This window comes from Erythrolamprus reginae, chromosome 11 (genome assembly GCF_031021105.1).
Source record: "Erythrolamprus reginae isolate rEryReg1 chromosome 11, rEryReg1.hap1, whole genome shotgun sequence".
Classification (NCBI taxonomy): domain Eukaryota; kingdom Metazoa; phylum Chordata; class Lepidosauria; order Squamata; family Dipsadidae; genus Erythrolamprus; species Erythrolamprus reginae.
Genome location: NC_091960.1, coordinates 13,184,444 through 13,199,262, shown reverse-complemented (window position 1 = coordinate 13,199,262; position 14,819 = coordinate 13,184,444). Strand labels below are relative to the sequence as shown.

At 42.0% G+C, this 14,819-nt stretch overlaps 1 protein-coding gene across 2 annotated transcripts in view; it reads right to left on the bottom strand.

Moving 5' to 3' along the window:
* Positions 1 to 239: 239 nt before the first annotated feature.
* Positions 240 to 14,819, bottom strand: part of EYA3 (EYA transcriptional coactivator and phosphatase 3) — a 34,318-nt gene continuing 19,738 nt past the window's right edge. For both annotated transcript variants that reach the window (XM_070764882.1, XM_070764883.1), the window contains 8 exons: positions 13,331 to 13,414; positions 10,498 to 10,587; positions 9,888 to 9,946; positions 8,458 to 8,615; positions 7,264 to 7,378; positions 6,475 to 6,596; positions 5,469 to 5,569; positions 240 to 2,671 (listed from right to left, as the gene is read on the bottom strand). In XM_070764882.1, the coding sequence (XP_070620983.1) occupies positions 2,591 to 2,671; positions 5,469 to 5,569; positions 6,475 to 6,596; positions 7,264 to 7,378; positions 8,458 to 8,615; positions 9,888 to 9,946; positions 10,498 to 10,587; positions 13,331 to 13,414 (810 nt within the window). In that variant the 3' untranslated portion in view covers positions 240 to 2,590. The remainder of the gene's footprint in view (positions 2,672 to 5,468; positions 5,570 to 6,474; positions 6,597 to 7,263; positions 7,379 to 8,457; positions 8,616 to 9,887; positions 9,947 to 10,497; positions 10,588 to 13,330; positions 13,415 to 14,819) is intronic.

Below are 14,819 nucleotides of genomic sequence, written 5' to 3'. Positions count from 1 at the left end.
AAGCAAGGGATTTAGATTTCTCTTCTGTCTTAGAGAGAACACCTTGAATAAGCCGTGTGGGTCGGGTAGGGCAAAAGACAGGTGGAGGTGATACAGCTAGATGATTTTCAGGAGATCAGCAATAATTTCTGATATTCACTTACTTGAGAAAAACCACAAACCTCCGGCTATACGAACTTAAGGGGAATTCTGAGAATTTCCAGGAAAAGGGGAAAACGAAAGAACAGTTGAGAGGGTTGTATAGAAAATAAAAGACTTTAATTTTTTTTCCAGTTCACAGGACAGTTGCCAGTACACAGAACATGATGTTTAAGGAATCTACATAGCCATTTAATGCCCTCCAATCACTACCGTAGTATAATCTCAGCTGACACAAGGATGTTGTCAGGATCCTGAGGAAGAACCAGCAACTGTTGTCTACTTTTGCTTACGGTATGCAATTGCAGTTGCAGCCTATTTCTCACACTTGGTGGGAGACGCCAGCCTCCCACCTACTTCAGATGGTGCATATCCATCCACCTTTGCATTAGGGGAAAAAACAAGCATGCTTGAAAGCTAAACAGTGGGAAGGAAGGTGGCAACACACTGGTTTCCAAATTCTATGAAGCCCCAAGAGAAAAGCAGGCAGCAAAGTCAGTGGTGCAAGAGCTGAGTCGGCTTTTGTAAAAGTTAATACAGAAAACGTACCATCGCCCTGAGTGGTTTAGGGAAACAAATCAGCCCATTTATATTGGAGAGGAGGCGTTACAAAGATCAGAACCTGATGCCAAAAGCTTCCCACATGGTCAAAGGTGTTTCCAAAACCTGGCAAGGGGCTTCTTTCTGGGGACAGGGGGACGGACACACTTCTGAGCCAGTTTCCTGGTGGCTCAACATTCACTGGCTATGCTGACTTGAGATCGCTTAAAAAAATAGAATCAAAAGATTAACTTTCAACACGGAAGAGGCTTTTACACACTCTCTTCCACACAACGGTTGACGTTTCCAGGACTCCAGGGAGAAGTTAAGGCACAAGAGTTATTTCCAAAGTCAAGCGAGGGCCCAAGGCAAATGGATTTTAGCTGAGAAATAAAAATCTGCAGGTAAGTGATTGGATTGGACAGAATAGAGGTTCTTTCTATTCTGTATCTGGATGGGAGGGCGGGGGGATGTGGGAGGGAGAATATACCTACATCCAAGAAAACACTGCTAGGCCTCCCTTAAAGGATTTGTAAAAGACACCAGGCAACAAGGAGGCTGGGCGTCCACCTTGAACAAGGAAACGGGAACCTTTTTTCTAATAGCTGAACATTGCAGCCAGCCATCTGCCCCATCAATGTCTACCATGCACTTATATCAAAAGGAACCCTCCCACCGCCTCCCTAATAAGGAGCCACTATTCTGGTCTGCCATTTAGTAGCACAAGGGCGACTTCCATTTCTGTTTACTATTTCAACAGCTTCCAGGTTGACAACCAAAAGGGGTAGGGAAGGACAGAGGTTTGCAGAGGATGCAAAGTTGCTATCCAGCTACAGCCGAGATGACGGTACTGAAGAAAATTAGGTACCATCGTCGTGGAAATAAGGAACTGGAGGACTACAGGGGGCATCTCTTAAAACAGTAGCAGGTTGCTATCTCTACCGTCAACTTCTGCAAAGGGGCTGGAGAGATATTTTTTACCCTGGGGGCTGGAAAAAACCCCCATTTTGCAGGGCTGTAGCCCACCCTCACCCTCTCCTTGGCACCTTGCCTCAAAAAAATTGAAGTGCAAGTAATCAGAACAAAAAGGACACTATCCTTGGTGCCTGGGAAGTGGGCATCTGATCGGGACTCCTATTGTGGACTGGCAGGATGCCATCCTGGATCTAAGAAAATGAGCTTTCCTATTATCCAATTCTGTTGAAGAGGGATGGCATGGGACAATTAGATTCTAGAGTCCTGTCCTCACTTTAAAAAAATATACGATATGCTGGCCAAATGGGTGTATTTGCTAAAAAAGGAATCGGGACAGCCATGGTGCCTCAAGGGGAATGGTTGGATATTTTCGGTCCCTGCCTTACTAGGAAAGACTAGAAAGTTCCCCTTCATCCAACACACCTTATTTGTTATTCCCCAAACCCCACCCTAACATATAAACAGTGCTATTTCTGAGCTTTGCAAGAAGAAGATATGTCTGGACCCCTTTCTGTAAAAAATAAAATAAAAACAATCCATTTGGCCTCCTTTCCGATTTGAAAGAAGTCTGCAGGGGGCAAAAGTATTCTACAAAACTGTACTGCTTTTCTCTTCTTTAGAATAATACCATGAAGGGCTTGCACAGGGAGAAAGGCCTTTGCTGCTGGAGATTCTGCACCTGGAAAGTTTCCCAAAGTTTCCTTTTTGCCAACCCCACCCCACCCATCACAGAGAACCATTCGAGAACCGGAGCTGCACCGCCAAGGCTTCGTTGGCTCTCCGGGGAAAGCAGCGGTGGGGAGAAGAACCTCCTGCTGTACACTTCCATTGGCTGCATTTCTTGGTCTGGATGAAAGAGAAAGTCCCCAGACTGGTTCCTGTTCAAGCCACGAGGTGACCATTGGGAGCAGAGCCAAGATGCTTTGTGCCCAGGTCCTCACAGAAAGTCTAATTCGAGGGCCTGGTGAAGGGACGTCAGATCTGCGTGATTTGTGATTCTCCAGAATGGCATGTTGTGCTGAAAAAGAAGAGAAACCATAAGGTGAGGAATGGGGCTCTCTCCGGCAGGAGGGACAAGGTGGAAGTGCAAAGGAAATGGTATAATCAACTCTCCCCGGAGATTAGAACTGCCCCCGCCCTCCTTGTCTTTCGTAAGCTGCTCAAGACCCACCTATATCGACAGGCATGGGGGAACTGAGACACCTTCCCCAGGCTTTTATACCTTATGTTTGGTATGTATGTGTGGTTTGGTTTTAAATGATAGGGTTTTATATGTCTTTTTCTCTTTTAATATTAGATTTGTTCCACTGTAATATTGTTTTTATTATTGTTGTGCGCCGCCCCGAGTCTTCGGAGAGGGGCGGCATACAAATAGAAACATAGAAGACTGACGGCAGAAAAAGACCTCATGGTCCATCTAGTCTGCCCTTATACTATTTTCTGTATTTTATCTTAGGATGGATATATGTTTATCCCAGGCATGTTTAAATTCAGTTACTGTGGATTTACCAACCACGTCTGCTGGAAGTTTGTTCCAAGGATCTACTACTCTTTCAGTAAAATAATATTTTATCATGTTGCTTCTGATCTTTCCCCCAACTAACTTCAGATTGTGTCCCCTTGTTCTTGTGTTCACTTTCCTATTAAAAACACTTCTCTCCTGGACCTTGTTTAACCCTTTAACATATTTAAATCTAATAAATTATTATTATTATTATTATAATTAAGACTTTTCCCACACAAAGCGGGGCACAGTGGGTGGTATGCAATTCTGCAGGCTGGCTTTTTCCTCCCTCTTTTTTGGGGGGAGGGGAGAGTTTGTAATTTTGGGGAAATTGCACTACAATTTATAGCAACTGTTGCTGGAGGAGTGTGGTGAATTTTGGATTCCCTGGGATGGAGGGAATGCATTCCAAAGTTTAGTGTGGGGAGGAAAAGTTAAGGGGGCTCTTTCTTAGCAGATCTCAGTATTTAATGGTGCAAATAGTCTGCTTTAATTTGTCCAGACGTGGGGAATAATAATTAAGACAATGATGATGTTACTTAGTTTTGAAATGAATCCCCTGCAAGAAAACCACCAAATTCAGAGCATCAAGGATCATAGAGTTCAATTCTGAACTACAAATATTCTCTTCTATCCGCAATCAAGATGGACAGTGATTAATATTTATATGTATTTACATGTTTTATGTATGTATATAGCAGTGATGGCAAACCTTTTTTTCCTTGGATGCCGGAAGAGCGTGTATGCGTGCTATTGCACATGCTCAAGTGCCCACACCCATCATTCAATGTGTGGGGAGGGCGAAAACAGCTTCCCCTGCCCCCTGGAGGCCCTCTGGAGGCTGGAAACGGCCTGTTTCCCAACTTCTGGTGGGCTCAGTAGGCTTGTGTTTCGCCCTCCCCAGGCTTCAAAGGCTTCCCTGGAGCCGGGCGAAGAGTAAAAACGCCCTCCCCCATCCTCCCAGAGGCTGTCTAGAAGCCAAAAACACCTCCCAGAGCTTCTGTATGAGCCAAAAATCAGGTGGCTGGTACATACATGCCCGCTGGAGCTGAGCTAGGGCAACAGCTTGTGTGCCAGCAGATATGGCTCTCCATGCCACCTATGCCATAGGTTTGCTATCACTGGTATATAGCATATTTATTTATTATTTTATTTATTGGATTTGTATGCTGCCCCTCTCCGTAGACTCGGGGCGGCTAACAACAGTAGTAAAAACAGCATATAACAATCCAATATTAAAACAGTTAAAAACCCTTATTATAAAACCAAACATACATACAGACAGACATACCATGCATAAAATTATAAAGGCCTAGGGGGAAAGAGTATCTCAGTTCCCCCATGCCTGGCGGCAGAGGTGGTTTTTAAGAAGCTTACGAAAGGCAAGGAGGGTGGGGGCAATTCTAATCTCTGGGGGGAGTTGGTTCCAGAGGGCCGGGGCCGCCACAGAGAAGGCTCTTCCCCTGGGTCCTGCCAAGCGACATTGTTTAGTTGACGGGACCCGGAGAAGACCCACTCTTTGGGACCTAACTGGTCGCTGGGATTCGTGCAGCAGAAGGCGGTCCCTGAGATATCTATATGTGTGCTGTGTATGTGTACACTTTTGAGAGCAGGCAACAGAATTTCATTTTTAATCTGTGCCAGTGTGCCGACAGAAAAAAAAAAGACAATAAAAGTGATCTTATCTTAATAAAGGAGATAGCTTAGAAGATCCTCAGAGTGTCTTTCTTAAGTTTTTTGAGACTGACGAGGAGTTCCAATGTTAAGGAAAAAAGTTCTTGGTGGAGGGGGAAGGGCACACAAACCGTCCAGATCCCAGGCTACCTAGTCTTCCATTATTATTTATCGCCATTGTCATCATCATCACCACTATATCTCGCTGGAAACTCAAGATTCCCTGCTGATTTTTAGTGCATAGCAACCCAGTGAAATAAATTATGTATGACTCGAGTATGAGTAGCTGCTTGGTCCATGGGGACTTGAATTTGGGTTTCCCCAATCAAGCCCAACATTTCAGCCAGCACACTCAGCTGTCTTCATGCAGCAAGAATATATGCCTGTCATCTGAATGGTGCTGACTAATATGGGCAAATGTAATGCTTACTTTCCGAGAGTTGGAACTATCCAAGAGAGCAAAGTTTAACAGCCCATCAGTCCTGAAGGTATTTTCAGATCTAGGGATGTGCCTGGGTGAGGGGTGGCCAAGGCACTACACAGCTCTGAAGCAGAAGCTGCGGTCAAAGAGCTGGCAGAAACAGACAACGATCAACCGGGGTGCTCAGAGGAGAAAAGGAATGAAGCCCACAGTCACCTGCTTGGCTGCCAATTCTTCATCACGGCCATCTCCAATCACCACGTAGGTCACCTTCTTTCCAAATCGAGAGACAATTCGTTCAAAACAGCTCTCTTTACCTGCCAGGAAGGGTCACACAAAGAAATACTTGGCCCTGATGATTTCACACATTAAAGTCTCTCTCTCCCTCCCTCTTTCCTTCCTTTCTGTTGTGGTTTGCTCTGGCCCAGCTCCTGCCCCAAGGACTGTGGATGTGGGGGAGACATCCACATGCTGCAGGCCTGTTTTGCCCCCCCCCCCCCCGGTGGAATTTGCTGATGAAGGTTCCTCTGACCAAGAAGACATGAGTGACAGGGAGGAGGAGAGTGTGGCAGACAGCTCAGAAGGAGATCAATTATCTAGCTCCTCCTTGGATTCAGAACAAGAGTTAATGATACAGCCATGCATGCGATGCATAGGCAACAACAACTGAGAGATTATTATCAAAGAAAATGAGGCCACCTGTGGTTGGGTGGGGCTGTGGTAATTAGTGAGGCTGCTATAAATAGCAGCCTGCGGGTTTGGCCATTGAGGAGGATTATCTGATCGTTGTGTTTCGTGCCTGCTTTACTGACTTTGACTTTTTGTGTGCTGATTTTTCCCGCTTTGAAACTAAACCAGAGCAAAGTGTGTTTCACTTTGTGAAAGAAGGACTGTGAATTACCTCACAGCTGCAAGCTAAGTATCACAGAACTGATAAGGGACTTATACAAATTACCAGTTTGTTTGGAGACGAGTGCTCTTTGCTATACCAAAAGAGGGCTTAGTTTAAGTGAATTTTCATTATAAAGAACATTGTTTTGAATTTTCAAACGTGTGTGTGTCTGAAATTTGTACCTGTGAATTTTTGGGAGGATTCTACCAGAGAGCTCGACAGAACACTTCCCTCCCTCCTTTCCTCTGTCTCTCTGTCCATATTCAGTTTGCATCCAATGGGAATTCCTAACACCACCCAGAGGAATTGGATATACTGTAATTCACCTACCTATTTTTGTAGCACTATAAATATTCTCAATGGGGAACACTTCGCCAAGTCCATACAGCAGGACTTTGGCCAGAGCTGGCACTAGCTGAGTGGTTGTTATCAGGACATTCACACAGTTTTTTCTAGAGGGAAACAAGAGGGAGGAAAAGAAGATATATGTGGGATGTGCCTTCAGTCATAAAAGATTTGTTTACACAAACGACAAATTTAAAAAAATCTGCAAACTGATGTTCAAATGAATTGGGAAAAGAATAAAAAAGGAAACTCAATTTAAAACTTCCATGCAGCAATGGCCACAATTAGTCATGGCCGGAGGTCAGTATTTGAGAATTCTTAATCATGAATGAAGAGCAGGTATATATATTGCTTCTCCTTGCAAATCCGAGAAGTTTGAAAAAATTTAGAGAATGTTATATGCTAACCTGGAATTCTGGTTTGTTCTTTTAATAAACTATGAACAACCCATAGCTGGTTCACTAGAACAGAGCCCTAAATAGCTATTCCAGAATTGTTCCAAAAAGAACAGACAAGAGCATATCACCCCAAAGGTCATCCATGGTTATATCAACATTCTAAACAGTCCTGGCTTAACTTGCTCAGATGTGACCTTTAAGTTTGGGTGCCCAGTTATAAGGTTCTCCACTGAGATATGAACAGTGGATATCATCAGGATTCAGGTTGACGCTTCTAACACTATGTTGTTTATGAGACATGTCATTACCCATCAATGTGGCAGCAGGCGTTTTGTACCAGAACTATTCTGCTAAATGGGGAATCTCATTTTTGTACCTGGACTGGATGAGCAGGAGGGATTTTAATGCTGTTCCCAACCAAGAATCGGTTAACACTTCTATATCTTCTCTTAATCGCTGTAGTGCTTCTTTTTTCTCAGGATTGAGGAGAGCTACAGAGGAGGAGAAACAAATGAAATTGATCAGGAAACAGAAATGTTATTAGTCTCAGAGACCAAATTTGTAATTTCTGCATTCAATAATTTGGGATATTTCCCCCCAATTCAGAGATATCTTTATGAAAAGAGCAGAAAGTACAATTTTAACATTCTCAATTAAACCATCAATGTTTCAAACATTATTTCCAAACTGTCTTTTTGCAATAAGTCAAAGTCAAGGTCAAATTCAAAAACAGATGCATATAAAACCTCCGCCATTTCTCTAGTTGGTCTTACCTTTCTGTTAAAAAAATTCTTTGTGAAATAGCTTTCACAAATTCATGACATACAAATAGGGCTATTTTTTCCCCACTGGGAGAAAATAACATTTATTTTTTAAAAAGCGGATAGTTTTGCTGTGGTTAAAACATACTGTGTGAAAGTAAACCCTATGAAGGCACTTCACACAAAAAATGGAATTCTGCATTTCCTGGACAGGTCTGTGTTGTGTGGACTACAATTCCCAGAATTCTATAGCCAGCAAGGCCATGGGGAGTCTATTAGTGGCGTACTCAATCAAAGAGCTGAAGAAAACTATGCTGGGAAAGATGTTTTTTATTTTATTTATTTATATTTTATGTTTCTAGACCACCACTTTCCTCAAGGAGAAGCATGTTATACCAAGGTTCTGATATATCCCTTGGCTGCATATCAATGCAGTTATACCAATGTTAATAACCTTTTAAGAGGTTATTGAAGTCCTGCCAAAATTGGTCAGATGGCCTTATTTGAAGCTATGTAGCTGAAATCTACATAGATAGTCTGACTGGGATAAACAGTAGTTGGGGTAATATACTGACATATAATTTGCATTCTTATTTTATTCTTTTTATTTAATATGTGACTTTTATTATATTTGTCTTATTAATGTTCTGTGTTTTATATTTTGTATTTTGATATGGCAAAATGGCTAATCAATAATAAAGTGACTATTGGCTGGCTGGCGGATTCTGGTTCTTTCCAAAAAATAAAAAAATTTAATAGAAGAGACTTGCCTGCCATAGGAAGAGCGTAAGAAACCTGTTGATACTTACCAACAACATTGTTTTTGTATTTATCATAGACCTCGCGTAGTTTCCGGTAGCGAAATGCTAGCTTCCTCATCCAATCCACTCCTCCCTGGACTCCTGTTGAACCATGATTGGCATTACTTCCTGAACTGCTGAAGCCATCGGTGGCAAAGTTGTAGTTGCTGGAATAGAAAAAGATTTGGGTTTTGTGTATCTCACAAACTGAATTTCAGTAATTATTGTTCAAAGATAATAGATCAGGGGTGTCAAACTCAATTTCGTTGAAGGCCACATCAGGGTTATGTTTGACTTGGGGGGGCTGGAGGGACATGACCAGGGTAGACATGGCCTGCCCACTGTCACTCATGTCAGGGGCACCTGTGGTGGCCCGAGCACTCTGCCAGCAAAAACCTGGCTCTCAAGCTCCATAAAACAGAAGTCCATTTTCACTGGCAGAAGCACCATGGGCTGGTCCTTTGCTTTTTTCAGGCCGGCTGTACAGGCCAGATCTAATAAACCCACGGGCCAGATCTGGCCCCCTGTTCTAAATCACTTGCCCTACTTTCAGGGGATGTCCTTATCTTGAACACTTCCTATTTTTAGCATCTTGCTGGATTGTTTGTTTGTAAGCATTGCCTTGATCTACCAATCAAGTATTTTGTGGCTCTAAAACATCCTTGTTCACAACGAGGAATTAGATGTTGCTGAATGGTCATGGTCACTCTGCTATCTTGCCTTCCCTTTTGAATAAGAAAATCCAAAGGTCATACCAAAGAACAGTATCTCAATTTGCAAATATTCAACATCGCTATATTTTGTCTTTATTTGATTTTGATTTTATTAGATTTGTATGCCGCCCCTCTCCGTAGACTCGGGGCGGCTAACAACAGTAGTAAACAGCATATGACAATCCAATATTAAAACAATTAAAAACCCTTATTGTAAAACCAAACATACATACAGACATACCATGCATAAAATTGTAAAGGCCTAGGGGGAAAGAGTATCTCAGTTCCCCCATGCCTGGCGGCAGAGGTGGGTTTTAAGAAGCTTACGAAAGGCAAGGAGGGTGGGAGCAATTCTAATCTCTGGGGGGAGTTGGTTCCAGAGGGCCGGGGCTGCCACAGAGAAGGCTCTTCCCCTGGGTCCCACCAAGCAACATTGTTTAGTTGACGGGACCCGGAGAAGATCCACTCTGTGAGACCTAACTGGTCGCTGGGATTCGTGCAGCAGAAGGCGGTCCCTGAGATAATCTGGTCCGGTGCCATGAAGGGCTTTATAGGTCATAACCAACACTTTGAATTGTGACCGGAAACTGATCGGCAACCAATGCAGACTGCAGAGTGTTGGTGTAACATGAGCATATTTGGGAAAGCCCATGATTGCTCTCGCAGTTGCATTCTGCATTGTATATGAATTTCAATATTGTCCATATTAATCCATGGGATCCAAACCTTAAATCCTGGCCATTGTCATCTGATGCAACATCTTCTACATGTACTTGGTCACATTCCTGTAATGAAAGGATACAAAGAAATGTATGATGCCCAATCATGCCTAGCTAGCAATAGCATTCCATGCTCTTTTTCCTGATCAGATGCCCTAATTAACAGATGAGAATTCCTAGCCAGCTAGCTTTGTCTCTATGGATTAATATAAATCTTTCAAGTGACGGAAAACTTCCATTTGATCTCTATGCTCATTTAAAGATAACGTGATCAATGATCAAACAATAAGCCATGACACTCCTCAGAATTATACTTTAAAGCAATTTAGGGAACTGAAGCAAGATAAATCAGATTTGAGTTTAATGCTTTTTTCATCTTTAATAAGAGGAGGATATTAGTCTATTGATTATAATGCTATGAAAAAAGGGAACTAAGATTGGAATAAAATAGGCCTCCTACTGTTAACCTTAATTAACTAATTTGGAAGTTCAGACCTGCAGTTTGGTTTCATTTCCTATTGCAGTTCTGGCTAACAGAGATAAGCGGCTTTGGGATATAGCTTGTTAATAGATTTTACTATGACATTCCAAGATATGTAAGGTCAGAATTTGCCTACCTCCAAGTCATTGAAAAACAAGTGTGTGTCAGCCACTTCAAAAATCATTTCTTCCATTGTTAATCCAAAGCCAACAACTAAACTGGGATCCTAAAAATTAGAACAGAGAGCTTTTCTGAGGTGATAACAAAACATCAGAAATTCTAATGCAAAAGACACATTTACACTTACTTACTTACTTACTTACTTACTTACTTACTTACTTACTTACTTACTTACTTACTTACTTACTTACTTATTGGATTTGTATGCCGCCCCTCTCCGCAGACTCGGGGCAGCTAACAGCAATAATAAAACAGCATATATTTATTTATTTATTTATTTATTATTTAGATTTGTATGCCGCCCCTCTCCACGGACTCCAATAATCCAATCCAATAATCCAAAACTAAAAAGAGTTAAAAACCCATTATTATAAAACCAAACATACATACAGACATACCATGCATAAAATTGTAAAGGCCTACGGGGAAAGAGTATCTCTATTCCCCCATGCCTGGCGGCAAAGGTGGGTTTTAAGGAGCTTACGAAAGGCAAGGAGGGTGGGGGCAATTCTAATCTCTGGGGGGGAGTTGGTTCCAGAGGGCCGGGGCCACCACAGAGAAGGCTCTTCCCCTGGGTCTCGCCAAGCGACATTGTTTAGTTGACGGGACCCGGAGAAGGCCCACTCTGTGGGACCTAACTGGTTGCTGGGATTCGTGCAGCAGAAGGCGTCCCGGAGATAATCTGGTCCGGTGCCATGAAGGGCTTTATAAATGTTATCCAGGTGAATTACTTGTTCTAGTTTTATTAATCTACAGGTAGTTCTCAATTTACGACTGCAATTGAGCCCAAAATTTCCACTGCTAAGGAAGACAGTTGTTAGTTTTGCTCCATTTTATCACTTTTCTTGTCGTTCAATGAATTACCGCAGTTCTTCAGTTAGTAACACGTTCATTAAGTGATCACTGTTGACTTTGCTTGTCAGATTGCAAAAAGTGATCATATATCCCCAGGGCGCTGTTGTCAGGGTTCCAAGTAACACCCCCAACAAGAGAAAACTTAAGAGACTTGAGTTTCCTCAAAGTTCCATTTTATGAGAGATGTTGTGTTGGCACATCTGGGGTAACCCAAACCTGAAAGCTTCTGGGGTTTCTCCACCCCAAAGGAAAGTCCAAGCTCCTGCCCCAGCACCAACATGTCCATCACATGGTCCAATCAGAGCACCATCCCAACTGGAGATGCTTTCCAGTCACATCCCTCCAAGTGCAGGGCAGAGTGGCCTTGACTCTCAGAGAAAGGAATGTTATTTTGACTACATATCTCCCCAGCTCCATGCAATCCCCTCTCCCAGTTTCTCATGCACTAAATGTGGCAGGCCTGAAGAGCCAAGGCCCAAAAGATGCTTTCCAAGACTGCAATTGTCATAACTATGAGCTAATTGCCAATTGCCTCCAAATTTTGATCAAGTAACTGTGGGTGTGCTGCAATGGTCATAAATCTGAAAAATGGTTATAAGTCAAAGACAGGCAGTTATAGAGGCAGCTCTTAGGGACAGAACCAGTAATATCCAAGAGGAATGGCGACAGTGTAAAAGAAGGCAAGTTGGTATCCACAATTATCCAATCAAAGGCCTCCAATTTTGCCATTTATTGTGATAGAAAAAAAGGGCGGGGCTTTGATTACCCCTCCCTAACTTTTTCCTCCACTTTTTCCCCTTGCAGACACTCTTGGATGGAACCTTTCAAGTTTGTATACATCACAAAAATTCTACTGCTCTTTGCTGACATTCTAAGATAGGCTGCTATATATGGCAAAGTCAGAAATACACTCATGCAAGGGAACCTCCAGATTCTATACATTCTGTCACGCACGGCCGCAAGGTTCTCTTGAAGAAAGCAATGATATCACCCCTCCCAAAGGAGCCCTTCCTTGATCCAGAGGGGCTCACCAATTTTCATCTGGTTGCTAACTTTTTCTTTGGGGAGAATATAGCATTGGTCATTCCTCTGCATCCATGTTTCCCAAACTTTACACATTTACGATGTCTGGATTTCAACTTCCAGACTTATCCTTTCGATGGCTTCGCTTAGAGAATGTTGTGGTTAGCTCTGGCCCAGCGCCTGCCCCAAGGACTGTGGATGTGCTGCAGGCCTGTTTTGCCCCCAGAGGAATCTGCTGATGAAGGCTCCTCTGACCAAGAAGACATGAGTGACAGGGAGGAGGAGAGTGGGGCAGACAGCTCAGAAGGAGATCAATTATCTAGCTCCTCCTTGGATTCAGAACAAGAGTTAGTGATACAGCCACGCATGCGGAGAGCGATGCATAGGCAACAACAATTGAGAGATTATTATCAAAGAAAAGGAGGCCACCTGTGGTTGGGTGGGGCTGTGGTAATTAGTGAGGCTGCTATAAAGATCAGCCTGTGGGTTTGGCCATTGTGGAGGATTATCTGATCCTTGTGTTTCGTGACTGCTTTACTGACTTCGAACTTTGTGTGCTGATTTTTCCCCGCTTTGAAACTAAACCAGAGCAAAGTGTGTTTCACTTTGTGAAAGAAGAAGGACTGTGAATTGCCTCACAGCTGCAAGCTAAGTATCACAGAACTGATAAGGGACTTGTACAAATTACCAGTTTGTTTGGAGACGAGTGCTCTTGGCTATACCAAAAGAGGGCTTGGTTTAAGTGAATTTTCATTATAAAGAACATTGTTTTGAATTTTCAAACGTGTGTGTGTCTGAAATTGTATCTGTGCATTTTTGGGAGGATTCTACCAGAGAGCTCGACAGAACAGAGAATAGATGAAATCACCCATATATTCTACAGTAAATATAATAGCAGCAAAAATCAATACCTTCCCATATTTTTGGGCATATGAGCCTGTCAGAAGAGAATGAAATATTATGATGGTTTCATCCAAGTCCCACAGAAATACTCGCTGAGGAAAAAAGCAGAAAGGTAATAAGTTAATTTTGGTGGGAATTGGTTGTTTCCCACCCCCCAAGTGCCTCAAAAGCACCCTAACCCCATCCCATTCTGGCTATTGTAAAAAAAACAACCCTCAGTGACTTAAGACAGTTCAAAATTACAACAGTCTTAACTTTTGACAGGAGAAGGCATTTGTTTCTGGCAAATACATTCCTACCAAACTATATTTTACTCTGTTAGAGGACACTGAGTCATTTGGGGGACTAGGTTATCAACTTCAGAAGTGAAGATGAACCTCCAAAGAGATTGAGGCAAATTTGTATTACATCAGCTCTCATCTCTATACAGCAATGTGTCACCTGTAGATTGGCAGTCCTTTGTTTTGAAGGAAACACTGGCGTTTGTTATTTAACAGATATTGCCCTCATCCTTATCGAGAACTTTCAAATCCTTTTAGTATCTTTTTAAAAAAAATATTATATTTTTATTGGTTTATTTACTAAATTAACAACAAACAAAAAATACTTAAAAGAAAACGTGCCCAACACCAATAAAAACCCCACCACCATTTAGGGGGTTAAATTATTTGCAACACGTTTCGATTTCTTCCTTAGCTCCAGTTTACATTTCTTTACATACAAAAAGTGATTGGAATTTATTTTTCACATTGTCGTCATAAATTCTACTTAAGATATAATTCTTCACCTTATTCCATCGTGCCATCAGCTTCTCCAATTTATTTTCATCAAAGTTATTGGATCTTATTTCCATAATTTCGAAGTGGATGTGGTCCACCATGTACCAGTACCAATTCTGGATTGTCCATTTATTGCTATCCTTCCACCCTAATACCACTACTGCTTGAGCGCTTTCCAAAGCTGCTGTTTTGATTTCTTTAAATTCTCGTAATTCCCCATATTTAACTAGTATTGCTAATTCTTTTGTAATTATCCAATTAATGTTTAGCAACATTAAATCCTTTTAGTATCACAATACAGTGATTCCTCATTTTTTGCAGGGGATGCGTTCCAAGACCACCCGTGAAAAATGAATTTTCGTGAAGCAGAGGAAAGAGATTTTTTAATGTATTTAACGAGTATTTGGACTTTTAAAACCCACCCTTTGCATTAAACAGTCATTCTATAATGTTTCTCAGCTGGAACTACATGTGATGTCCTACCAGTTTCTTTAATAGAGTACAGTAGTACTGTAGAAGAATTTTATGAATTTTTAATGGATTTAAAATTTTCAATGGATTTAATGGATTTAAGCCCCCTTTGAAAACCCGTGAAGCGAATCTACAAAAGATGAACCGCGAAGTAGCGAGGGATTACTGTACTTCATTTGACATTTATTTTCCTCAAGGATGATATCATGTTTCTACTTTAAATCCCACTACTTCTCATGTTTTATAG